General features: G+C 36.6%; 1 protein-coding gene across 4 annotated transcripts in view; it reads left to right on the top strand.

Annotated features, from left to right (window-relative positions):
- Window positions 1-23,123, top strand: part of ITGA1 (integrin subunit alpha 1) — a 71,226-nt gene extending 48,103 nt beyond the window's left edge. For 2 of the 4 annotated variants that reach the window (XM_027910492.1, XM_027910509.1), the window contains exons 12-30: window positions 388-530; window positions 2,102-2,245; window positions 3,617-3,871; window positions 4,303-4,433; window positions 6,349-6,512; window positions 6,703-6,839; window positions 7,769-7,879; window positions 8,381-8,466; window positions 8,774-8,909; window positions 10,475-10,555; window positions 11,917-11,993; window positions 12,656-12,745; window positions 13,765-13,867; window positions 15,605-15,718; window positions 18,000-18,104; window positions 19,040-19,144; window positions 19,971-20,063; window positions 20,606-20,722; window positions 21,490-23,123. In XM_027910492.1, coding sequence (XP_027766293.1) covers window positions 388-530; window positions 2,102-2,245; window positions 3,617-3,871; window positions 4,303-4,433; window positions 6,349-6,512; window positions 6,703-6,839; window positions 7,769-7,879; window positions 8,381-8,466; window positions 8,774-8,909; window positions 10,475-10,555; window positions 11,917-11,993; window positions 12,656-12,745; window positions 13,765-13,867; window positions 15,605-15,718; window positions 18,000-18,104; window positions 19,040-19,144; window positions 19,971-20,063; window positions 20,606-20,722; window positions 21,490-21,534 — 2,237 coding nt within the window. In that variant the 3' untranslated portion in view covers window positions 21,535-23,123. Of the gene's footprint in view, window positions 1-387; window positions 531-2,101; window positions 2,246-3,616; window positions 3,872-4,295; window positions 4,434-6,348; window positions 6,513-6,702; window positions 6,840-7,768; window positions 7,880-8,380; window positions 8,467-8,773; window positions 8,910-10,474; window positions 10,556-11,916; window positions 11,994-12,655; window positions 12,746-13,764; window positions 13,868-15,604; window positions 15,719-16,152; window positions 16,212-17,999; window positions 18,105-19,039; window positions 19,145-19,970; window positions 20,064-20,605; window positions 20,723-21,489 lie in introns of those variants that run through there. The other 2 variants (XM_027910500.1, XR_003574209.1) reach the window with 2 other exon arrangements.
- The last annotated feature ends 1,890 nt before the right edge of the window (window positions 23,124-25,013 follow it).

The following is a 25,013-nucleotide window of genomic DNA, read 5'->3' as shown; positions in this document are numbered from 1 at the left end:
AGCTAGGTTCAAAATGCCACCAGAATCAGGTTTGTAACACTCTAACACTCTAACAGTGAGCTGATAACAACTGTTCTTTAAAAAGTAGCTTTTCAACTAGCTATTGATTTTAATCACTACCATCATATTGTTACACTGTGTGAGAATGGCCACGTGAACATGGCTCACCAGCCTGTGAATAGGTTTAGTAACACAGTGGTGCTCATGATTCTGAGACTAAGTAAATGCACATTGAGCCCTTTTAATTAACTCTGCTATTTTTCTCCAGCATAAGTAATAGGGCTAAAGATCTAGTTGTAGAATAAGCCTTGAAAATGCTCTGAATCACAGCATGTATTTCTGATGCATTCTGTGTGTACAGCATCTTGACTTCTTTCTGCCTCCTAGGTTATACTGTGAATTCAGCACTGACACCTGGAGGCGTATTGTACATAGCAGGACAGCCACGATACAATCACACTGGCCAAGTTATCATTTATAAGATGAAAGGAAAAGAGGTGCAAGTAATTCAGAGATTAAATGGAGAACAAGTAAGTATGCATTTGTGATTAACATACAAGAGGAATATGGCAGGAGAAATAAAAATAAGCATTTCAAACAAGAACTCCTCATTAGAAGAGCTCATGAACTGGGATTTCTAAGCAAGATCAGAAGAAAAAATTGGACAGATCCTCTGGTATAATTAGCAATGGAAAGTGGACTCTACAGGACTCAGAGATTCTTGGTAATTTTCTCTTTGAGGGTTAAACCCTCACCAGTGTCAAAGTGCTTGTTGCCATGTCTGTACATGCAATTTTCTCTCTCTGATGAGTAGAAGGGCATGTTACTGGCAGGAAACAAGTTGTGAAAAGCAGGGTTCTGTGCAAGAGCATCAGCTGGAATGGCATGAAATATTGAACAGTGGCTTGTTATATTGAGTATGAGCTCAATGAGAGCTGTTGCTGCAGGGAGAAGAAACAACATGCAACTGCATAATTAAAGATGCAGTTTCTATTAAGAAAATATTATGCTTATGAGTATTGAAAGACCTGCCTACTCAGGTGTCCCCAGGCTGAAGTACTAGCTTCTTTTAGAAGCATTCAAATTACCCAATTTTCACCTATAGCAGATGTCTGCAACTCAGCTAATCAATCAGTCATTTTAGAGTTAATGAACTAAAACAGGTATTAGGAAACTGGACCTGTTCAGACTCAAGAAGAGATGACTGAGAGGGGACCTCATCAATGTCTATAAGTATCTGAAGGGTGGTACCAAGCAGTAGGACAAGAAGCAATGGGCAGAAATTGATGCACAGAGAGTTCCATCTGAACACGAGGAAGAACTTCTTTACTGTGCAAGTGACCATGCACTGGAACAGTTTGCCCAGAGAGGGTGTGGAGTCTCCCTCAGTGGAGATATTCAAGAACTGTGCTCTGGGATGGCCCTGCTTGAGCAGGAAGGTTGGACTAGATGACCCATTGTCATTCCTTCCAAATCGACCTTTTCTGTGATTCTGTGATTTTTAAGGTTTGATGGATCTAGACTACTTGAAGCATCTCTGTGAGATGGGATGTATCTTGCTCTAGAGGATACTGCTTCTCATATTAAGTGTAAAGGAAATGCAGGGTGTCTAGCTTGGCTGTGAAGTGAATGTAATCAGATAAATCTTACAGCTTGTACTGAGCCTATGAACGTATCTAGCTCTTTGTGTAGATTTTTGCCTCTGCATTTACTGGCAACTTGACAATTTTGAATGCTGTTTGCACTGAGTTGTCTCAGACCTTCTGCCACAGCCTTTTTGCTTCTTTTTTGGAGAGAAAATTAGCTTCCCTAAGATACTTTCATTCAAATGCTGTCCTAAGGGATCCTACTCCCCAAAGCAAGTTTCAGACTCAAAAGGGTTACAAGTTGAATGGACGTCTCTTAAATAAAAATATCAGACAGAAAACACTAAAACTGAACACAGGCTTCAAAGGCAAACCAATCAAGAAAATCTTCTACATAGCAAAGAACATTTCTGCCTAATGGTTAATATTTGGCATTGTTGTAAACAAGCCATAATAGATCTCTGAGAAAGAAATGTTGTGTTACTTTGCTGTCTCTGATGTATGTTTTTCTACAGATTGGGTCATACTTTGGGGGTGTTATTACCACAGTCGACATTGATAGGGACTCATTTACAGACCTTCTTCTTGTTGGAGCTCCTATGTATATGGGAACTGAGAAAGAGGAACAAGGGAAGGTATATGTTTATAGTCTGAACAAGGTAAGAACCATGTTTATTGACCAGGAATAAAGCATGCTCTTTACTGTCTTCATATCCTTTTTACAGAAAGATGATAATTTGAACTGGGGAAGATGACCTGTTGAAAATAGAGAAACACAATTTTGACAGTGAAGCTTATAATGCAACTAATTTTAAAACTTTATTCTCAAACTCTTTCTAACAGAGTGTATTATGAGATAAGCATATATCCGACAAGCTGCAATATGGCATCGATGCAAATATATAGGATTAATTTTCTGTCATATTTCTTTTTGCTTTCATAGATTAGGAAACAGTAAGGCTCATCCATCCTAAAAGTGGGATCTCCAGTATCTTTGTGACTTGCTTAGCAACCTAGAGCTAAACCCCATACATTCTACAGATTTTAAACATGTCCAGCTAGACTGATGATTATAGCAGCTACACCTCAGCTTCTTAATTTGATAAGTTTCTCCTTCCACTGTCTACGCATACTTTTTCTTCTTTTTTTTTCTTCTTTTAGTCCAGTACCATTGTATATTGTTATAACAATTATCAAAATATGTCTTAGCAATGATGGTCTCCTAAAATACTATTTCAAGAAAGGGATCTGGAGAGACTGGATATATTTGACAAGTAATTCTTCCAGTTTCTACATTCATGCCACTAACAACAGATTGCTGGTGAACAGGGTTGGTGAGAAAACAAGAATTCCATGTCCTCCAGTAATTTATGGTTTGAAAGTTGTCTTTCCTGTGCTTTCTTTTATTTTATCCAAAGAAGGGAAATACAGCAACTGCTTGCTGCTGCTAATCTCTAACATGGAACCCATGGGGCTAATCTCTTGGAAAGATTGGTTAAATACCATAATGTCTGTGTGGTTTTGGTCTAGGGTGCACTCTGAATTAGACCATGTATGTTAGGCCATGGTGAACGTATCTACTGAGGGCAAAATTCAGCCTAAGTAGAAGAAATGTTAACTTTTATTCTGGAACAACAGTATTGCCATCTGTGTTTCATCAGAAACTTGGCTAACTTCTTAGATTGAGAGAATGCCTCTAGAAAAACTCTTTACACTATCTAAAGAATGAAGTGGTTTACTTACAATGACATCCAAATGTTGGTACGATACTATGCTTACCTCTAACTTGAAGAAGTATGCAGAAGCATCTAGATGTATAAAGAGGGGAAGCAAGAACGTCAAGCTGCTCAGAACGAACATTTGAATGACAGTTATAGAATCACAGTTTCTACAGTGCAATCAATCACTAGGAATAGAATGTAATTGTTTTGTTTAATTCACCTGTTTGTCTTCTGAACAGGAGCTCTTAAAAGTCTGCATTGCTAAAACAATAATGGAAATTCACAAACTGCAAATCTGTTCTTTCACAGACAAACTTTGAATATCAGATGAGTCTCGAGCCTGTAAAGCAGACATGCTGTTCACCATTAAAACAGGACACCTGCAAGGTTCTTAAGAACGAGCCCTGTGGTGCCCGCTTCGGGACTGCAATTGCTGCAGTGAAGGATCTCAATCTTGACGGATATAATGACATTGTAATAGGTTCTCCTTTAGAGGATGACCATCGGGGAGCTGTTTATATTTATCATGGCCACGGCAAAGCAATCAGTAAAAAATATTCACAGGTATGAAATAAAACTTTGGAGATTGCCAGCCTCTCTAATGTATATGAGGTATATATAACCCTGTCTTCCCAATGTAGTATCAAACTGTGACTTGACCAGTTGTAACAGCTTCTTTTTTTTTAAATTGCTCTATACTTTAGAACTCATACTGATTTAATTAAATCTGGATCTTAATGTTGTTAGAAAATACATTTACATGTTTTTATTAGAAGCATTCTAACATGATGTGTACAGCTGGAAAAGTAGATGTTTTGCAATCTGAAAATTTATAATGTGTTCATTACGACGGTCACTGTTGTAGGAGTATTGTAATGAAAATTTAATGTACTTAGAAGAGTCTAAACCCCATCTCACCTCCATCAAATGCATCTTGACTCCTCTTACAAAACCCTCCAATATGCACTGCATTAACCTTTTTACGCATTTCACAGCGTATTGCATCAGGTGGCGATGGGGAAAAAGTGAAATTTTTTGGCCAGTCTGTGCACGGAGAAATGGATTTAAACGACGACGGGCTGATTGATGTTACCATCGGAGGCCTTGGTGGGGCCGCCCTCTTCTGGTAAGGAGACTCACAGCAGCTGTCAGGACAGAAACTTTTGCTTGTGGTACCAATGTAACTCTCATGTGGACTGTTTGGACTCTGTGAGGATACTGGTTTCATCTCATGCTTTGACACTGACTGTGAATCTTCATCTTTTCATGTCTCTCTAGAGGAACGAGGTTAAAACAATGTATACAATTATAAACACAGGAATGTTATAGAAACCTTGTTAGCCTAGTATGAAGAACTTGTCCTCCTAGACTATCTTCAAAATAGAAACGGATTCAACCTACGGCACTATGTAAAATAGGAACAAGCCCTAATTTTTCTTTTTTACAAAGTATATTGAATATTATCTTATTAACAGTATGAAGAACAGGCTCAAATGTAAAGGGATCACTAAGAAAATTGATTATATTTTCTGATATGAAAACGCCTGTTTGACTTCCTACAGAAAATCCGAAAAATTTAACTAAATTTCCTGGTTAATATTGAATTCATTTTCTTTATATAAGAGTATGATTCAGATGTCATAGTGAGCAACATAATTTTTGAGAGATAAGAGAAATAAATTATATGACATGAAATCCCTCATTTCTAAAGCACAACTAAAACTATTTCTGTCCCTGGTATGGAAATTGCTAACCCATTGCTAATTCTTGCCTTTCCTGTCCTGCTGTTTCACCTTACTCACCTGCTAAGTGATCAAGTTTGTCAAGGCTTGCTAGCATTCTCAAGCTCCCAGCTCCTCACCTTCACCTGGTAGTTTCTTTCTGAAAGCTCCATGTGTGAACACAGTACCATGCCCTTTCACTGCATTATTTAGATCACAAATCCGAAGAAGGTGATTTTGCCAGATAATTTTTTTGCAGTTTAGTACACTGAGATACTGCATCTCATGGCCTCACAAAAGGAACTGAATCAGAGCAAAGGACGAGACAGGAATGCATTGCAGGGATGAAGGAGAGTTAAAGTGAAACAAATTGGAGGTGAATCTCAGCCTGTTTATCTACTCAGAACCTAAGAGATGGCAAACTGCCCTCCAGTTTCTGTATAATATTATGTTCATCTGTGGATGCTCTTGATGATGAGTCTAGGCTTTCAGTCTCTTAAAATGGGACTGGCTCTATAGAGCCGCTTAAGTGCTTTTTGAAATATTTCATCTGGTATCTGTTCTGAAACAAGTACAACAATGTGGAGAAACTCTGTGACTGTTACCTCTGTAATTTCTTTTTCACTGATACTATGTATAGAATATATAATTAATTACTTCTCTGGACCCATTTCTCTAGACTGATGTTGCTCTTGTCCCCAGTTCTTCAGGGGCTTTCTCTCATGACTGATTTTAAAAGTTGAGCTTTTAAAAGTGCTCTACAGCTTTAAGGGTTTTTGGCTGCTGAGGATATTGCTTTCCCTTCTCTTTGTGTTCCTCACTTTTTTGTTTTCTGTATGATGAGTTTTCTCTGTAATGGCAGTTCACAGGTGTGTAATAGTCTGCATAAATGGAGAAAGGCAAATGCAGACTGAAAATGTGCCAGAGAAGTGTATTGCAACCAGTTGCCTTCATAGCATCACACAGCCAGGACAGAAGACATGAAATAATACATGTCCCTTTAACTGACATAACATGGCCAGTGCTGTGCCTGCAACTGAACTGTAGCATGATACCACCACCATGTGCCACAGGAATCCCACTTCAATTGTGGATTTTGCAATTCTGTTATTTTCTAAAGAACGTTAAGGGTTTTTTTTCTTTTTAGCTCTAAGTCTTTAGACAGTTGAACTCGATCTTAAATGTCTTATAAATTTAAACAATTCTATGATTCTGTATTTGAATGCTGAAGATTGAATTTGCACACTTTGTGATTTGATTCTTAAGTGTAAAAAAGTTGCTGCTATTATTTCCAAGGACTTTCTTTATGTTTTTTTTAAGGTCTCGTGATGTGGCTGAAGTAAATGTTTCCATGCAATTCACACCTAAAAGCATCAATATCCAACAACAAAACTGTCAGATAAACAAAAGAAAAACAATATGCATAAATGCCACAATTTGTTTTAAGACTAGACTAAAGTCAAAAGAAGATACATTTGAATCCAGTAAGTAGATAAGCACTAAGCTATGGAATATTTAAATTATAAAACTGTTATGCTTGAATGCATTTATTAATTAAAAAATGGAATGGAACTTTTCTAAATTCCCTATTTAAAGTGCACCTAAGATATTTTGAGAAAAAAGAATGTGTAGAGGCAAAGTGGTTCATAATATTGATCTCAACTTCCTTTGCAGGTATGCAGTATTGGATTACTCTTGACTCACAAAGACAAATATCTCGAAGCTTGTTCACAGAAAGCCATGAGAGGAAAATGCAAAAAAATATAACTATCAAAGGGTCAGAATGTACTAAACATAACTTCTACATGTTGGCAAGTAAATCATTTAAAGTATTTTTCTCATGTTGACAACATAACCCAAATATGCATTCCATTAATTGTAAATTGGACAACAAAATCAGTGTTCAGAATTAATCTTAAGAAATGTTATAAAATTTGTTTAATACTTAGATTTACTTATTTATACATGTATAAACTATTTACTTATATGTACAGTCTCTTCACCTATTGCTCTATTTGTGTCTGTCTTAAGAAAGAACATACCACACTTGGTGGAACCAAGCAGTTATTGCGGTTAGTAGTTTAGATGCACTCAAAACTCAGCAGGTGCATGCGAGCTAGAATTTGAGTTGGCATATTGGTGCATTTCCTCCTACTAAAACATAGTAAAAAAGCTTGCAAATTAGGTTTGGAGATAGAGAATATTTATTCACTGCAAAACAGAAATGTAGTTAGCAACTGCGAGTATCAAATTGCCCAGATTGTACCTAAGTTGCAGAGTGAATAGAACTGCATATTATAAGCTACCCACATTTAAAATGGCTTCACAGTTGTATAATAATTCAAGACTAATGATAAATGATGCCTAGAATTTTCTTCTCCCAACACCAGGCCTAAGTTTGACTTCACAGAAGATAATGCTGCTGCTGCTTATCTTACAGATCCTGTGAGCACATTAAAGAGGAAAGTCTATGAGTTGACAGATTTGAGATATTCTTAAACAAAACTGTGTTGGACATGCTCAGGCTATGTGACTTTTTTTATGATGAGATACACAGAAACATTAGCAGATGTTTATAAGGATTGGCACTTTAGATGTTTATCAATAGCAAGCACTTAGATCCTTCTCTGTCAAGGAAGATGAGATATTTTAGCTCAGTGTTGTTTGGGGGTTTTTCTTAACCTCCTTAGATACTAAAATGAATGTCCATAACAGCAGTTTTATTTTCTTTATGTTCTAGGATAAGCCTGACTTTCAAGATTCTGTAAAGGTTTTGCTGGAGTTCAATTTTTCTGATCCAGAGAGTGGACCTGTTCTTGATAGCAACCTGCCAAATTCAATATCTGAATACGTAAGTCGGCAAGATTCTGTATCAATAACCAAAGCATTTAAGGTAGAAACTGTAGCCCACACAGGAGCTGTTGTCCACAAACTGCCTAAAGAGGGTGGCTCATTGAGCCTGTCTAGGATATGTTTCCGCTAAATGAGTATTCAGGAATAAAAAGCATGATTCAGTGTGCTTGCGAACCCGGCTGGGGTTTTAAAGCTGTCCATAGTTAATTGAAGATAGAAGAGAACATGGGAACGTTAACCATTTATTTTGGTAGTTTTTGGCATAATTCATACTTCTACTAATGCCTCTTTTCAGAATCTAGGTAAATCTCTTAGAAGGGAATGATTAGAAAGCTTGTTTCACCACATTTTACAGGATGTTGGCATGTTTAATTAATATTAGGGAAGACTTTTTTGATTATCAAACAAATGACATTATATGAAATTAGATAATGCATTAAAATGCAAGTATTTAACAAGAATTCTAATAAAATTAAGAGTAAACATACTATTTTTGCAGATTCCTTTCACAAAAGATTGTGGAGCCAAGAATAAATGTATTTCAGATCTTGTTCTGAATGTAAAAGCAAGCATAGCAGGAGACAGGTAACTACACTGGGTTTATTGTATCACTTGATATCTATAAAAAGTTTCTACGTCAATTATAAATTCTGTGGTCTAGTAAGATAATGCTGTGGCATCCTTTCCAAGTCGGAAACAAGATAATCTGGACACTGAAAGAAGTTCCTCTTTATGTTAGAGACAAATGAAATCATTAAGATGTTCAACATTCCTACTTTATTTTACAGCTGAAAGAAGTTCCTCTTTATGTTAAAAACTGAAAGAAGTTCCTCTTTATGTTAAATGCAGATTCAATAGTTAAGATGTTCAACATTCTTACTTTATTTTACAGCTCTTCTCCATTCATTGTAAAGTCTCGCAATGATAAGTTCACAATCCAGCTCTCTGTGAAGAACAAAAAAGACAGTGCCTATAATACCAGAGTTTTGGTTCAGTATTCTCCAAATATTATTTTTGCTGGCATTGAGGTAGGATTTTTTTCACATTATAGGATTTATCACAACCTATATTGCTAGAGAGATCTGAGGAAGCTTTTTTATTAAACCTGAATTTGGTATCATCTCATTTGGTTTGAAGGGCTGCTGCCCTGGCTTATTCCTCTAAAACAGTGTATTTATTTTGACCTGAGTAGGCTCTTGCCTAGCCTCATCCATTAACTATAGACACAAGTTTCACGATGACACTTGGACTAAGTGCCTGCCGCTTAGAGGAACATCAGCACTATGAATCATCTGTACATCTATAGAGCCAGAAATGCCTTGTTATTTGTAATAGAAACCCTGAGTCCCTAGAATTCTCCTTTTGCATGTCTATAGGAAAAGCAGTGTCTTCATAGGACAGAATGAATCTGTGCCTGCATCATACCTATATCAGACAGCATTTCTGAAGTCGCTGTTTTTCTGCCTGCGTCAGCAGATAGGCTACAAATTCACCTCAGTTCAGGTGGGAAATATTAGGAGAAGTCCTAATCAACAGTCAGCAGTCCTGATGCTGTGTATTAGGAGAATGTGATGGTTCGGACTTGGCTCCCTGCCAAATGCCCAACCTCCCAGTAGCAGCCCCTCTCTTCCCCCCTTTCTACTTCTCCCAGGGCAAAGGAAAAAAACTATGCAAATTGAAGAACCCGAAAACCAAGCTAGTTATATAAAAAATATATTTTATGTATATTATAGTTAAGATGCTATGTACACAGCAAACGGGAATTCAAACATCCCCTGAAGGGATAGGGAAAGGGGAAAAAGGGACAAAAGGAAACAAAAAGGGACACCGAATAGATATGCGCAATCAAACACAAGAACTAGTAAAATAACTAGTAAAACAAATCTCACCACGTCCCTTAGAAAGCAGGATTGGCAGACACTGCCAGCACTCTCCAAGCCTCCACGTGGCAGGTCAGTGGATGCTGCAGGCCTCAGCCTTAGATAAGCGAGACCAACGCAGGGACCCACTGTTCCCGAACTTTGGCAGAAGAGAAGAGAGCGAAGGCCTCTTCTCCTTTCTTATTTATACCTCGATTTACGTAAAAATCGTATGGAATACTGGGAACACTGCCCCTTCCTTGGTTACAAACTGGTAACCAGGGAAGGCCTAGATTAAAACTACCACAGAGAAGTTAGGGATCCACTGCACTGTTGCTGACCTTGTGGCAATAATTGATGGAGTATGAAAGTCACTTTTATTGCCATGTTAGGAACATATTTTAAAAATTGCATGTTAAAACTGTGCAATTATAGATATGCTGATGTGCTAGACCCCTTAACTAATTTGCATGATGTGCAGTCGGCATGGAATTCAAAGTGTTCCAAACACCATCACTGCAAAGGAATACTGGCTAGTAATTGATGTAGATGTCCATAGGTGGAAAATATTATGCAGAATTTGTGGCTCCCTATTTTTTTTCTAGTTCAAATAAGTCTTTGACTCCTACAATATTTTGACAATGAAAAGCGGCAGTGGTATATATATGTGCAGCACGTCCTTGATGCTTAGTCAAAATTTAAAGAGTTTTCTTTCACTTTCTTTATCCCTTTAGGATATACAGAAAGATAGCTGTGAATCTAATCACAACATCACCTGTAAAGTGGGATATCCATTTCTAAAACCTGCAGAAGAGGTAAAAAGTCCCCCTGCATGCAAATTCTCTTTACCCCATATTGTTCTAAAGCCAAGGCAGTCCCTATCACCTCTGAATTTCTTTTCTTTTGTGCACATCCCAAAGACTGTCCTTGCATGTTTCCCAAACCATCCTGGATAGTAACTGCACTGAGCCAAATGGGAAAACATCAGATATTCAGTACATGGGCAGTCAGCTGTGGTATGTGAGGAGGTAATAGATGTGTATTGCCATCCTGGACACTGTCAGAAAGCAAGTGACACACCTGGCCAGAAGTGTCTGTGTCCAAGTGTATAGAGTGTTTGTTACAATCTACCGATATGACATAGGCCTGGAGCCTATAACTTTATTTATTTTGAATATAAAATTAAATCTGTTGATGAGACAGTAAGTTGGTATATGGAAATGCTAACCTGGATCTGCCAAAGTCAGACATCCAGACTTCACCTCTGCTTAGTGGGGTATGAAAGGCCTTTCCAACAAGTAGTATACTTAAAATCACACTCCATCTTGAACAACACCAATGATGTCTGTATCTCCTGTTGGAATAGAAAGGGAGCTTTAGCTAAACTAAGCCTTTGAAAAGCCCTACTTAAATAGTTGATACTGAATTGGGGAAAATCAATTTGCATGCAAATAATACTGTTTTTCCTGGCAGTTTCTTCTTTGTTCCTCTGTCATGCAAAGGGAGAATCATGAGATATGTCTTCTGCATTGCCCCCCACACATGCATTCCAGTTTGTGTCTTGGACTTGTAGAGACTAAGTCATCTGCTACCTTCTTGCAGCCAAATAAGCATACTATCCAACGCCTGTGCCCACTTTACTGGATTTTTCATATTTTCCTCTCATACTTCAATTCTTAGTTTGCCTGTAGCTATAGAGTCCTAAATTTAGAAATTTCACCCTCTACTTTGCATAAAAAAATCAATTAATCTCTGATTCGCTAATAAGTACCCCTAATGCATTTCTTTTTAAAGCAGCTTTTTTTTTTTTTTTTTTTTTTTTTTTTTTTTTTTTTTTTTTTTTTTTTTTTTTTTTTTTTTTTTTTTTTTTTTTTTTTTTTTTTTTTTTTTTTTTTTTTTTTTTTTAATGTAAAGGAATATCTAAGACAACTTTCTATTTTTTTCCCCAAGGTTTCTCAGTTTTGAAAATTGAAAAGAGTCTTTTCTTTAATAAGTGATAACTGTTATATTTCCTTCTTGGTTGGGACAAATTCACAATAGTGGATTCATTCATAGAAAAGTGATGAAACGTGAAGCAAAAATTTGTACAATTTTCATCATATCAGGCCCTGTTAGTGTGTTTTGTTTTGTTTTGTTTTGTTAACTTTTAAAATATGTAATGTATTTATCTAAACAGATTTCCTTCAAAATATCATTTCAATTCAACGCATCGTATCTCCTGGAAAATGCTACTATACATGTATACGCAACAAGGTTAGTTGCAGTCTTTGCCTTCTGATATATTTTTTTTTCCCTAGAAAGCTCTACAGTTCTGTGTTTTGTAGTAAAAGACAGATGACCTCTGAACTCAGAAGTGGTAAGCCATCTGTAGAGCTGGCACCCTTACAGATGTATTCAGTCCATTGAGTGGACTAAATAAATAGCTGTTAGCCTCTACAACCTGAGAGTCACAAATGAATCATAATTTCTGGTACTTTCACCTTCAGCAAAGGTTTATTCTCCTACAAAATTACTGCATACTTTAGCATGAATCACAGTTAAAAAAAGCTCTGGCCTTCAAAGAGTAAGTGTACTGGAGTTGTCTCTGATAAAATAAAGGAATGCGCTTGCCCTCGGTGTTTGCTGTCCCTACAAAATCCAGGTGTGACCCTTAATTTTCCCATTTTCATTCAGTCAGCTGCAGATTGTAATTTTAACAAAGATGATTTTATGAGCTGACACTGGTGCAGGACTTACCAGTTATTGGAAGTAGTATTTTGAATTTATTTTTAGGAGACAGGAATTAACTGGAAATTAGTAGTGTGTTTTCATACCAGAGCTGTAGGTATTTCAGTCTATTAAGATCCTTTTCCACCCAGCAGTTGTGCAGCATCTGCTACAGTCTGATCGGAGTGACATGTGCTGTTTTGTTTTAGTGACAGTGAAGAACCGCCTGAGACGCTGAGTGACAACAGAGGACATGTTACAATTCCAGTAAAATATGAAGTAGGATTAATCTTTGTAAGGTATTCATGCTTCTCTGTACTTTATTTCTAGCACAACAAATAGGAGGTGTTCAAAGAGAATATAGTGTTGTTTAGCTATTGAACTGTGCTCAGTATTACTAAGCTTCAAGGCTCATAAAAAGGAAGCACAGGCTTAAGTGAAAGGAGAAGTTACATAAAATATTGGAGCAGTTACTGTCTATATCTGGCTGTAATTACGTTTTATCTATTTAAATTTGGTCTGCAGTTTGTAAGTACAACAGCAGCTTTTGTTTCTGTACTTTGCCATATTAATTCAAAGTGTTTCAGGTACATACTAAAGCAAATACTTCCAGCTTCCTGATGGCCATGGCTTTTCACTATAGTATTTTGTGGTGTGGTATTAGATTTCCATCTTCAAAACTTAGCCTTACTTTTAGGTTCTTAGACTTTGTTTTTATAAGTTCAGACCTAAACTTTATTGCAGGTCTTTTAGTACATTTTATTTTCAGAAATAGCTAGAATGCAGTTAAATTCCATACCTGAAAAGCTTTCTGAATACCACTGGTAAACTACATGACATGGTGTGCAGGTGTAAATAATTAAGCCAAATTCATTTTGGATGCATTTCATGGTTTAAGTCCTGCCTTTGGCTGTCCCACAGGGAATAAGGTTGGATTTAGAACATGCTGGGTTTATTCCGGTTTTGCTTGATTCTGTCTTTTATAGGAGGCTGCCTGTTTCACATGGCAATACCCAGGATAAGGGACTACACAACTAGAATAAGAAAAGCAAAATCAGATTCTGATAGATTATTTTTGGGAATAATATTTGCTCATTTTGTAGTTGTATTTGAACAAAACATTCTAAATGTCCATAATAAAAAGTGATAATATTCAGAAAACAAAACAGTTGAACTTCAGTGGAAGTAGCAGTACACTCTTAATTGCAAGATCAGTCCTGAAATTCATTAAATAAAGAAAAGGCTTATATTATTAACTGGTAGATTTTTGTGAAATTTTTGTGCTTACTGGGTTTTTTGTGTGTTTTTTAATCCACAGCGTTTTCAAAGAGCACCATGTTATAATTGGAGCAAATGATACCATCCCTACTGCTATTAACACAACAGAGCAGATTGGGGATGAAGTTACTCTACATTATAGGGTAAGAAATAATTAAAAATTTATGATATAGGTACTAGCTCAATCTTTTTATTTTTTTCCATTTGTCTTGAATTGCTTAATGTGATAGTCTGTTACTAAAATAGCAGGTATGCAAACTGTTAAACCTTCTCCATTCATAGTTTGTGTTTTATACTTTTTTTTTTCCTTCCTTTGGAATAATGTGAGTCAGAGAGTCTGAGAGTGGTCTATCTCCAGCAGAGTAGTTCTGGTGGGTTTTAGAGTTGCTATCCTCAGTTCAGAACGCCTATTTCCAAAATTGAGTCAAATTTGTAAAAGGCAAAAGCCATGCTCCAAGAATGTGGTCTTCTTAAGGGAATGAATACTGCAAAGTAAAATCATATGGAAAAGATATTTAATGGACTCTGTTCTTGTGAGGTCCCTGCTGGACTGCTACATCCAGACTCCCAAAATATGAAGAACATGGACCTGCTCAGGTGGGTCAAGAGGAGGGCCATGAAGATGATCAGAGGTCTGCAGCACCATCCCTACAAGGACAGTCTGGAACAGCTGGAGCTGTTCAGCCTGAAGAAGGCTACAGGGAGATCTCATTGTGGCCTTCCAGTACCTAAATGGAGCCTACAAGAGAGCCAGAGAGGGACTTTTCACAAGGGCATGTAGTGACAGGAAAGGGGAAATGGCCTCAAACTGAAAGAGAGCAGGTTTAGATTAGATAATAGAAAGATATCTGATGGTAAGGCAATGGAAAAGTTGTGGGTGCTCCATCCCTGAAGTGTTCAAGGACAGGTTGGACAGAGCTTTGAGCAAACTGTTCTAGTGAAAGGAAGGTGTCCCTGCCCATGGCAAGGCGGGTTAGAACTAGATGATCTTTAAGATATCTTCTAACCCAAACCAGTCCATGATTCGATGAATCTGTGACTAAAAGCCCAGCCTAAATTTGCTGTAGGACTGAATTTACTAATCCTGAAAGCATCCTTGTTTCCTTTATAAAAAGCATAAAAATCTAGGAATCAACTTCTATCTGTAAAAAATGAGCCTTGGGAAAATTCTTGCTCTCACTAAATAGCAAAAGCAAAGGGTTTTTTTAAAAATTTTTTTAGCCCACCTAGAGTCTTTTACTCAGCTACCTTTTTTTAAGTCTAAAAGCTTAAATCCAGTTATCTCAAAGCTTTTGTGGACAAATGAGCAAATGAGTAGCCAGAAGAAAAAAGCTTAAGAGCATTTATTAAGTTTGTCCACTTCAGAGACAAGATCACTAGTTTGCCTGCCAACAATTCCATCTAGGTATTTCTCCATCCTCAGCTGCAGCAAGCCTTTCCAGAAGGAGTCTCAGGGAAAAGTGGAGAGAGGAGCAGGTGACTGGAAGGGCAGTTACCTAAGCATATCTGAGGAGTAACCAGCAGAAACCACCACTGATACAGTGACTTCTCTCCATGTTAAAGCATTTGGGTGTTTATTATATATTGAAATGAAATTATATTTGATGATCTTCCCAGATGATAGGAGGATACAATAAGCAAGATAACAAGAAGGAATTCATGTCAAAATGGCCTCTTTCATCCTGTTAATTTGATTTTCTTCAACAGAGCATTGTTTTACCAAAGACCACATAAGAATGTGTCTGCTCATTCACAAGCAGTGACTGTGGCAATGTAAAAATAAAAAGAAAAAATAAAAATACAGGAAATTAAAAAACTCATGATCAAATACTAAGAAAATAAGGAAAGAACTAATCAAAACATTTTTCTTTTTTTTATAGATTGAAAAAGGTGAACATTTTCCAATGCCAAACCTCACACTGCAGATCTTTTATCCCAACGTAACAGAAGCCAAGAATATTCTTCTCTACCTTACTGCCTTGTCACATACCCAAGTAAGCTAAGAATTTGTACTTTTATGATCAATTTAACTTTGAAATTTATGCTGTAAGAATCTGCAAAATGTAAACATTTGAGATCATGCCTTGCATCAAGATAGATATTGCTTTCAGTCTAAATAACACGATGCTGGTGTTTTAAGAGTATGTACAGATGTGCATAAGAAGACAGAGGGACAAATTTTCTCAAAAGAAAACAAGGAGATTTAAAATTGTATTGAACAATAACTGGACTATAACAAGGCTAATTTGTTATATTGCCAAGTGCTGAGATGTCCTGATGAGATATGAGCCTCAGGTTGTCTCCACTGTCAGCAGCACGAATTGCAAATTCTCTAATCCTTCTGTACATCCAGACCTCAACGTTCTGTTCAGTTCGCTTCTCTTCTTTCGGTTACTGAAATTAACATTCCTGCATGTCTGGTCTCCAGCACTAGCAGTCCTCTGGCTTCTTCCTTCTCTGGGGCACTGAGACATCTTGAAGGGGATGGTAGGTCATATCTTTCAAACGCTCTTCACTGCAGCTCTCATTTGAGTCTTTCAGTGTCGCTCCTCCAGTGCAGCTAGAGATTACATTCCAGTAAATTCCATGATTCTAGATCTGTAGATATTAAAACTAGAGCTTTATCAATAACTGGATTGCTGATGAACCCAAATATTGTTGGAGATGGGTTTTATAACTGGTGGTCTAGTGGTTAGGATTTGGCGCTCTCACCACCGCAGCCTGGCTAGCTCAGTCCGTAGTGCATGAGACTCTTAATCTGAGAGTCATGTGTTTGAGCCACACGTTGGGCGCCATTCGACACTGTTTTGGAGAGGGGGAAGGGATCCGACCAGCTTGGGGTTTGCAGCTCTGCTGTAGATACTGACAGAAGCAGGAGGCTGCAGGCGAGCACTACCCCACATGCGCCTATGCAACCCAAAATAAGAGGAGGCGAGACACAGGTATGAGGCAAGCATCAGCCAGGGCTGATCTCTCTTTATTAAAACAAAATGGTGGGTTTTATAGGGTTAAGTCGGGGAAGATACTGGAAGGGAGGTGGAACATGCAAATCCACTAGCATTGATAGGTAGGGATTAAATGCATATGCATAAGGGGAAAGATAGCAACCGGCTATGAACAGGGATTGGCCGAGCTGTCGTGGTGCTACGAACTGTCCAATGGCAGCTGACACTGGCTCCTCGGCACGCAGCCCATAGCAACCACTTGCAACATGATAACAACTGGGGCTTCAGCTCGAGGAGGGTTCTATGCCTAAAAATCACCCACAACACAAACTGCTTTTCCACTACAATTATGTTGTTCGTAAAATAAAAAGTTATAAAACCCATCTCCAACATATATCACCAAGTGGTGACTTAAACCTCCTTTTTTTCTTTTCTTTTGCTCAAAGACACACAAAGTGCACCTCCCTCCAAATATTTCACTTAGTTTTGAGATGCTGTCCAACTGAAAAATACACTAAACTATATAAATGAAAGGTCATTTTAAACTTTAAATTTAAACAAAATAAAACAAACAAGCAAACAAATCATATTTAGAATACCCAGAAAATTGTATATTTTCTTGTTTTCTTTCCTCCATTATTTTCACTCCTAGGCAATCACACCATGTGACACAAATTTGGTTTTTTCTATGGGCATAATTGATCTCCTGATAGCTACACCCTAGTGATAGTGGTGTGCCAAGTGCAATGCAGGGGATTTGTAAACTTTTTCATGCTAGCAATGTGAAAGTCAATGACCTGGCTGAAAAAAAAATTATTTCCCCCACACTGAAGATACCAGAGAGTTTCCCAGCTGCCTGTGAAGAAGTCACAGAGATCTAGCAGTGCTCCAGCATCTGCTCCCCCTCCTTGGACATTGCAGCAGAAGATTCTGCATCCTGCACTTAACCTGACTGTTTTCTTGCTATGGCAGAACCTCTTTGGATTCCCATGCGAAAACTCTTTTCATAATCAACTCTTGCTGGTTCTCATAGTGGTCATCTTGCAGGAAGCTCTTGTTTGCTTCTACAGAAGTTTAAGTAGCTGCATAGAGTTTATGTTAATTTATCTCATAAAAGTTTCATTTGCTCTTTGAATAATACTTCAGTACCTACGCTATCTGAATTCCTTATTCTGCACTCTTGCAGTATGTTGTTTTATTGCATTTAGTGGTTAGTAAACATTATCATTATAATTAAATATTAAATATCATTAATTTTGGCTTGTTCCCAAAGCATTTTTTGAAATAGATTGCATACATAGACAGTAATTATTTGTATTTCTGCTAACAGAATGCCGTCTGCCAAAGTAGTTACCCTGTAGATCCCTTAAAGATCGGCACTGGGAAACCATTTGTGTTGTCAAAAATAAAAGAACCTACAAAGGATACAATTATGGTAAGTCTAATTATAGGATATATATTCATCCCAGATAATAAACTGGATCTTGTTTTTTTTTAATTTAAAAAATATGTAAATAACAGTAGCACATTTTACAGCTGAATAAATCTTCATCATCTGTGTTACCCTTGTAAGTAATAAACAGTAATATTTTAAATGCTTCTCATCACCCTTTTAACTTTTTAGACATCAGGTTCAACAGACGTTCAAATGCTAGCACTCTGATCTGGCAGATTTTCCATGCAACTATAAATGATGATCCCATTTGGAAAGGATTAGTCTCTCTCTTTTAGATGAAAGAGTTGTAAATTAATTTTGCTGCCATAGTTATGTTGGCATGTCAGAGGCAAAGCATTCACAGCATAGAGGTACAAGTGGAGTTTCTGGTGCAAATGAAACCATGTCATGGGAAGAGTGTTTTGCCATGCTTATCATACTCCTTCCCAGAAGTGATTTAACATTAAGCAAGTATTTCCAACTTGTTACAACATAATTCTGCTAGCAAGTGATACTGGGAAATAAAGATACTTAAATCTTCACACACACATCCTCCCCTACTTGAAAGATTCAGGTGTCCCATGATTTGAAAAACAGTGCAGGTAAGCCATAGCTGTGTTGGTAGAAAAACACTTGCTGTTACAGGATGTACATCCTTCAAGAGCTCTGTGAAGCTGTTTGCTGTGTAGCTGCAGCAACAGAGATTCCTCAGGCCTTGCAAGCCTGCAAAAAGTGAGTCTATTCTACCACAGCATGAATATCCAACTTGGTTTATATACTGCAGTGTCATTTTTACATAAAAAGCTACAGTCATGAATATCAGTTTAGGAGTGGTGTCATAGCAAGTGGTCTGTATATATAGTAGTTTACATATTTTTATTTTAATAACATGAGAAGTTTCTTGCTATTAATTCATTCTGGTGCCTTTAAAACAGGCCTGTGATACATATAGCTGTGCCTCTATTAATTGTGCCCTGGTCCCATCTGACATATATCAAGTGAATGTTTCATTAAGAGTATGGAAGCCTACCATCATAAAAGTAAGTAAATCCTATTTGCGTTTACAATACAGTTAGGTTTGAGAAACTTAAGCCAATGTTTCTAATGTCTATTAAAATTGTTTCTTTCATTTTCTTAAGTGTCCCCTCTAGTATTTGAAATAGTTTCCTTTGCTATTTTAAAATTTCCTTAAAACCATGTCACATGTATTTTCTTATCCTTAAAGTAAGTTTTTGTAACGCAGCAGGAATTTCAAACCATGGTAAGAATTCTTATTCTGTATAGATTATCCTTTTATAATAGCTACTTATGCATTCACAAATTATAATTCAGCATATGTAAGGAAGGGTACCATATTTTTTTAATTACATTTTAATATGGAAAGATTTCTCAGGTCTAAAAATGATACTTTTTTTGATCAAAAGAGCAGAGGAGAAACAGTTCAGAGTACACCTCAGTATTTTCTGATGGTTACAATGACCTGGTTGTGGTCGGTTTTACTCAGCTGATAAATTTCTAATACTGAGTTCCTGTTTTGTGTCTTTGTTTTTCCTATGGAAAATAACATGACAGGAGGGGAGATACAGCAGAATTTTAGAAAGCCCAAAACTGTCTCTGTGGCCATAACAGTTTTCAAGGATTAATCAATATTTCTTCAAAATCTCTGCAATCTACCCTTTCAAAGCAGTATTGCTGCCTGCAAACAGTAATGTGCTGAAGGTGACATAAATGAGCAGTTTCACTGACTTTCACATTTTTCAGCATCTCCCAAAGCATAAGGTTGTTCTCTCACCCTTCTCATTGCTACAAAGCTTTCTATTTCAGAATATCTAACTATAAACCATAGTAATTACTCCTTTCTTCCAGGCCAGTATTCACAGCTTAACCCTTATTGTGAAAGCATTACTTAGGAGTGAGAACTCATCACTGATTTTGAGAAATGACCATCAAAAACTGGAGGTAAGAACATAATAAATTTTTTTTCATGGGAATACTTTTTTGAAGTATAAAGTTGGTCTCTAATAAATTCTTAAGTTAATTCAAGCTCCTACATGGTCACATATATTTAAATGTGAATATTACTTATTTCTGTTTAGATTACACAAGATATGTCTTGTTTAAAATCAAATTAGCCTTTTACACTCATGCTTAGTTCCATCTCTCAGGGAGGCAGGCACTGAGTGAGGAAGAGTATACTAAAGAAAGCCCCTAACATACGCTTCCACTACTCATGGTTTTGGTCCTTTATCCTGTATTTGGTCCAGTATGACTACTGACTTGTAGTGGGGCCACCCTCATGACATAAATGCAGTTACAAAGTGCAAGATATTATGTAAATACAGGCTTTCCTGTTGGAGATTATTTTCTTCATTTTTTCCTACGAGTTCCTGTAGTTAAACTGAAGTTGTACCCTGAAAATCACTGCATACTGATCACTGCTCTTCTTTTGATACTTCAGAACCACAAATTATTTACTGTTTACATTCTGAACACTTTTGCAGACCATGATTAAGATTTCCAAAGAACTCCCACCAGGTACAGTCCCCTTATGGGTTATCCTCCTGAGTATCTTTGCCGGACTCCTGATTCTTGCACTGCTTATATTTGCTTTGTGGAAGGTAAGCTGCACACACCCTTGTCTTCATGAAAAAAAACCATAGAGTTAAATTCTCTATTGTTTCCTTCTTATAACGACAACCTCACAGACAATAATGCTATCTAATAAGTTGCATAAAATCTTGTGGAAATAACAAAATAATAATACCACATTTTTCTGATGGGTAACATGGAGTGCTATACGATTGAAACTGTACTGCCATTATGTATGAAAAGGAAAAGAAGAAGATATTTTAGTATAAGTGAGGATTTATTAAGGGATTTTTCTTTTAGCTCAGGTTTTCTCCATATATGAGATTCTAGGTCTGTGGTATGAATGTTGCCACAAGTGGGCACTCTTCTCCAGGCTAAATACTTAGTTCATAATTGTGCTAAAAGGTTACGGTTTATAAATTTAAACATGCATAATCTCTTGAAAATTTTGAAATTATAGAATAATTATTTATTATTCTATATTCTATATTATTAATATAGCATATTATTTATTCAACTGAGAACAAAATATTGTTATTAAGCATTTTAACCTTTGTGTGAGCATAATAACAATTCAGCAATTGCTCTACTATATATTGTATATACGTAGTATATCTATATACTGTACTCTTTTGTCTGCTTTCATGACATATATCTTTAGTTTTTCCTTTCCAACAAAAACAATGTTGTAGTTCAGTGTGCTGAAAGTATTAAGTAGTAAGAACCAGCACATGAATGTGACCAATATGGGTTGTATGTTTTGAACAGTTCTTAGTTACTTTTTTCTCTTCTGCAGGCTGGATTTTTCAAAAGGCCTCTAAAGAAGAAAATGGAGAAATGAAAAGAAAACCCACAAAACAAAGAAATTTTTGCTCAGGTCTGCCTCCAAAATGTTACTGTAAAATTATAAATTTAGGTGCAGTGATTACACTGTTTTCTAAACTCTGGTTCATTGAAAAAACCCAAGAAGTAGAAAAGCAAGAAGCAAATCAAGCACACATGCAAAGGAATAATGCAAAGAAAGAATAAACAGCCTTATGGCATCTTGTGATACTCAAGAATTTACTTTTAAGTGCTACTCATTTTTGGAGAGTAACTGAATTTAAAGATTCCAACATTTTTTAATACGGAAAAAGGTGTCATCATATTTTTATATACCTATGTCTCTGGAATCATTTATCATTCCAAATTACACAAGAATTCAGCTTGTGTGTAGCAATCCGTCTTTTTATCACCTTACAATTTTGAAAAGGAAAAAGCATTATTTTCAGAATTTCTTTCTTATGTCAGTTCTGTGAAAGCAGACTATCAGTTCACAAGGCAGAACATGCAAACTTTGAATGCACCAAATACTGTATGATAGCTGATGCAATGACAATTCAGAAGACAGAAGCACCTCCAGAATTTTGCATGAAAATTACTGAAATTGGATTTCTTGGATTTCTCCTTCTGCCCACTGTAGCATATCCAGTTGAACCCAGGATACTCCAAGGAAGAAGATATTTATGGTCAAGTGGACATAAAGGATTGATCCATTACATTAGATAACTGTTTGAACTTGAAACAGATTTTTGGCAGGCCTAAAAATGTATGCACAAACATTCAAGCCCATCTGATTGCACACTGTATTCAAATAAGCAGGGGCACAATTGTATTTGCAAGTAGAAATGCCCATATTTATGCAGAAGATGTTTAGAAGCACCCTTAAAGTTTGACTCTTGCTGTATATCTTGGAGTAGCCAGGAGAGTGCTTCATAAACTGTCACTGTAAATTTATTGTGTAGCTATTTAATCCAGTGAGTTTAAAGTGTACAAAATGATAGTTAACAAAAGAGCACAGATAAAAAATTCAGCACTGGCAAGCTTCTTCTAGTATTATAAGTCACACCTCATTGTTATTACTTATGAGTTTAAAAATTGATGCAGAATTTGCATACTAAATAAGCACTTAAAAATGATGTTTATTTTTGTCAAAGACTAAAGTTTATATGAGAATACACTGAAATGTAGATAGCAAAAGGTTTCTTTAAGAAATTTTTTCTTTCTATTTAGAGCATTAAGTTTCCTCCTTTCTTTCATTTGCTTGCCTCCCTGGGGCTCTTTGCTGTGTCTTGTCCTTGAGAGCTTCCTACATTACTTGCAGCCACGCAAAATTAACAAAAGAAACAGGAGGCGTGCTGGCAAAGTGTGATGCTGCCTCAGCATGAGGGGACTCAGTATTGGTTGCCAATAGATCAGAAAATGTTGAGGAGACATACTAAGTTCTATAAAATGTACTTGTTTGCAGAAAAGCTTTGCCTTGCCAGGAAAGCCAGGAAAATTTGTTCCTTCTCTTGGGACAAATGTCATTCAATTAAAAAAAAAAAAATTGCACTTTTCCCAAATGATTTTGCTTATCACTACCTTTATAGCAATAGGTTAAAAAGGAGTAATAAATTTTACAAAGATTTTGGTTTTTAAGAAGAGAGCACAGATTTGGTTGAGGATGCAGGCAAGTACAACCCTGAGAGTGTGCCAGGAGGTGTCCTGTCAGTGAAAGATGCCTCCAGTCAGATGTCATCCTTCAGTCTCTTCCATTTAGTTCCTAAATTAGAGAGAGTAGTTACTGGCACAGGTTAAGACTTATGTGAATGCCATAAGTAGGATCAAGTTTGAAAGTATTTGCAATTCTTCTTGTGTCTGCAGGAAAGGTGTTTTTTTTCATAGCAGCAGTCTGCTGAAGGTAGCAGTGTGACTCAGAGAAGAGGGCAAAGCCCTCTGTGTGAACACTGTGGGTGGCTGTGCTTTGCAGAGCCTGGAAGAGCCACTGAGCCAGTGGACTTGCTTGCTGGGCTCTTGTGCACAGCTGAAAATGCACTCTGTCTGAGAGGTTGTGTCAGCTGCCCTGGTTCTGAACACAGAAGGAAGACATGAATGAAAGCAAAAAAATAACATAGAGGAACTGTGGCTAGAACGCCTGCTTCACTCATTGTGAAGGAAGACAAAAATTTATTTATTGAACTGTGAAGATAAATTAATACTCACAGCTGTGTTTTCAGTCCCAAGCGAGACACAGGTTTCATTGTAAGAAAATGTATGATTTTCCCCATCTGTTTGAAATATTTAAATGACACTTGTCACCATAGCATTTGAATGCCTCAGAATTGTAATTTTTTTTTTCTCACACTATCTCTGTAAAAGCATAGCAGTGCTCTTAACCTATTATGGTTTTGTAAAGGAACAGAATTATGAAGGAATTTTTACTCACCTATGCACACTTAGAAAGTCTATGGCAGCAGAAGAAATATTTGTATTTATTATTATTATTCGTCCAGTTTGTTGATCATGAGGTTATTTTTCCTGGCTTCATAAAATTATTCAAAAGTTGTGCAAGACACAGATAATTCTTATGCAGCATATTTTTATGTGTTTCACTGTTTAGTTATAATAAGCTGTTAACCAGCACTTTTCATTTTTCTTATGACATTACATGTCTAATTTTAAAGCATAGGCCTAACTGAAAAATATATATGCCAAAAAACCAGTCTATTTCCCTAGATAAAGACTATGCAAAAATAAACCAGTAGTATTTTATCAATACAGAGTATGTTTAAAATCAGTGTTCCGTTTGTCTTAGACCTACTTTGCACTGTAAAAACAGTAATAAGCTTCATGTAACCACACGGCTTTCCTCTTTGTCATGATGCTTTTTCCCTTTTCACATTTGTCTATTATCATATTTTCAATTACAGTATCTATTTAAGATATAAGTATACATACATACATATAAGTATGTAAAGGGGATAGCACTATAGCACATTATTCTTACACTATTCTTAGCGATTAGTAAAATCTCTATCCATAATAGCCTTTCCACACAGCACTATAAGAGCGGTATTTTACTGCTTTTCCTTATATACAATAGAAAAGCCTACTGAAAACAATATTGCAAACATCAGGAACATCTCACTGAAATTTGGCAGGCACAAACAGCATCAGAACAGCATGTAATCTGTTTTGTTCCAAAAAATAGACCCATTAGGTTGTAATGTGATTCTAATAACTAATAAGCTAAATATTTTCCATTGAAATAAAAGTCTGTTAAAAAAAAAAAAAAAAGTAATAAATTGTGTTTGTAACCAGAGATTACCAGCTCAGTTCCTTACTTCAGCACTGAAGTAGGTAACTTAGTGGAAATGGACAAGCTGCTTTTCTGTAGTACAGAATTTCCCTTGAAAGGAGCAAGGGCTTTAAATGGTTACTGCTGCTTCAATTTCAGGTTGTTCTAGAGGTTGCTGATCCCATATGTCATTTTAGAAGACTTAGGAAACAGCATCTGCA

Source organism: Empidonax traillii, unplaced genomic scaffold, assembly GCF_003031625.1.
Source record: "Empidonax traillii isolate 1590-97213 ecotype Southwest subspecies unplaced genomic scaffold, ASM303162v1 scaffold29:size1973556, whole genome shotgun sequence".
In the NCBI taxonomy this organism is placed as follows: Eukaryota; Metazoa; Chordata; class Aves; order Passeriformes; family Tyrannidae; genus Empidonax; species Empidonax traillii.
The sequence above is the reverse complement of the archived record's forward strand: the minus strand, read 5'-3'. Positions and strand labels throughout refer to the sequence as shown.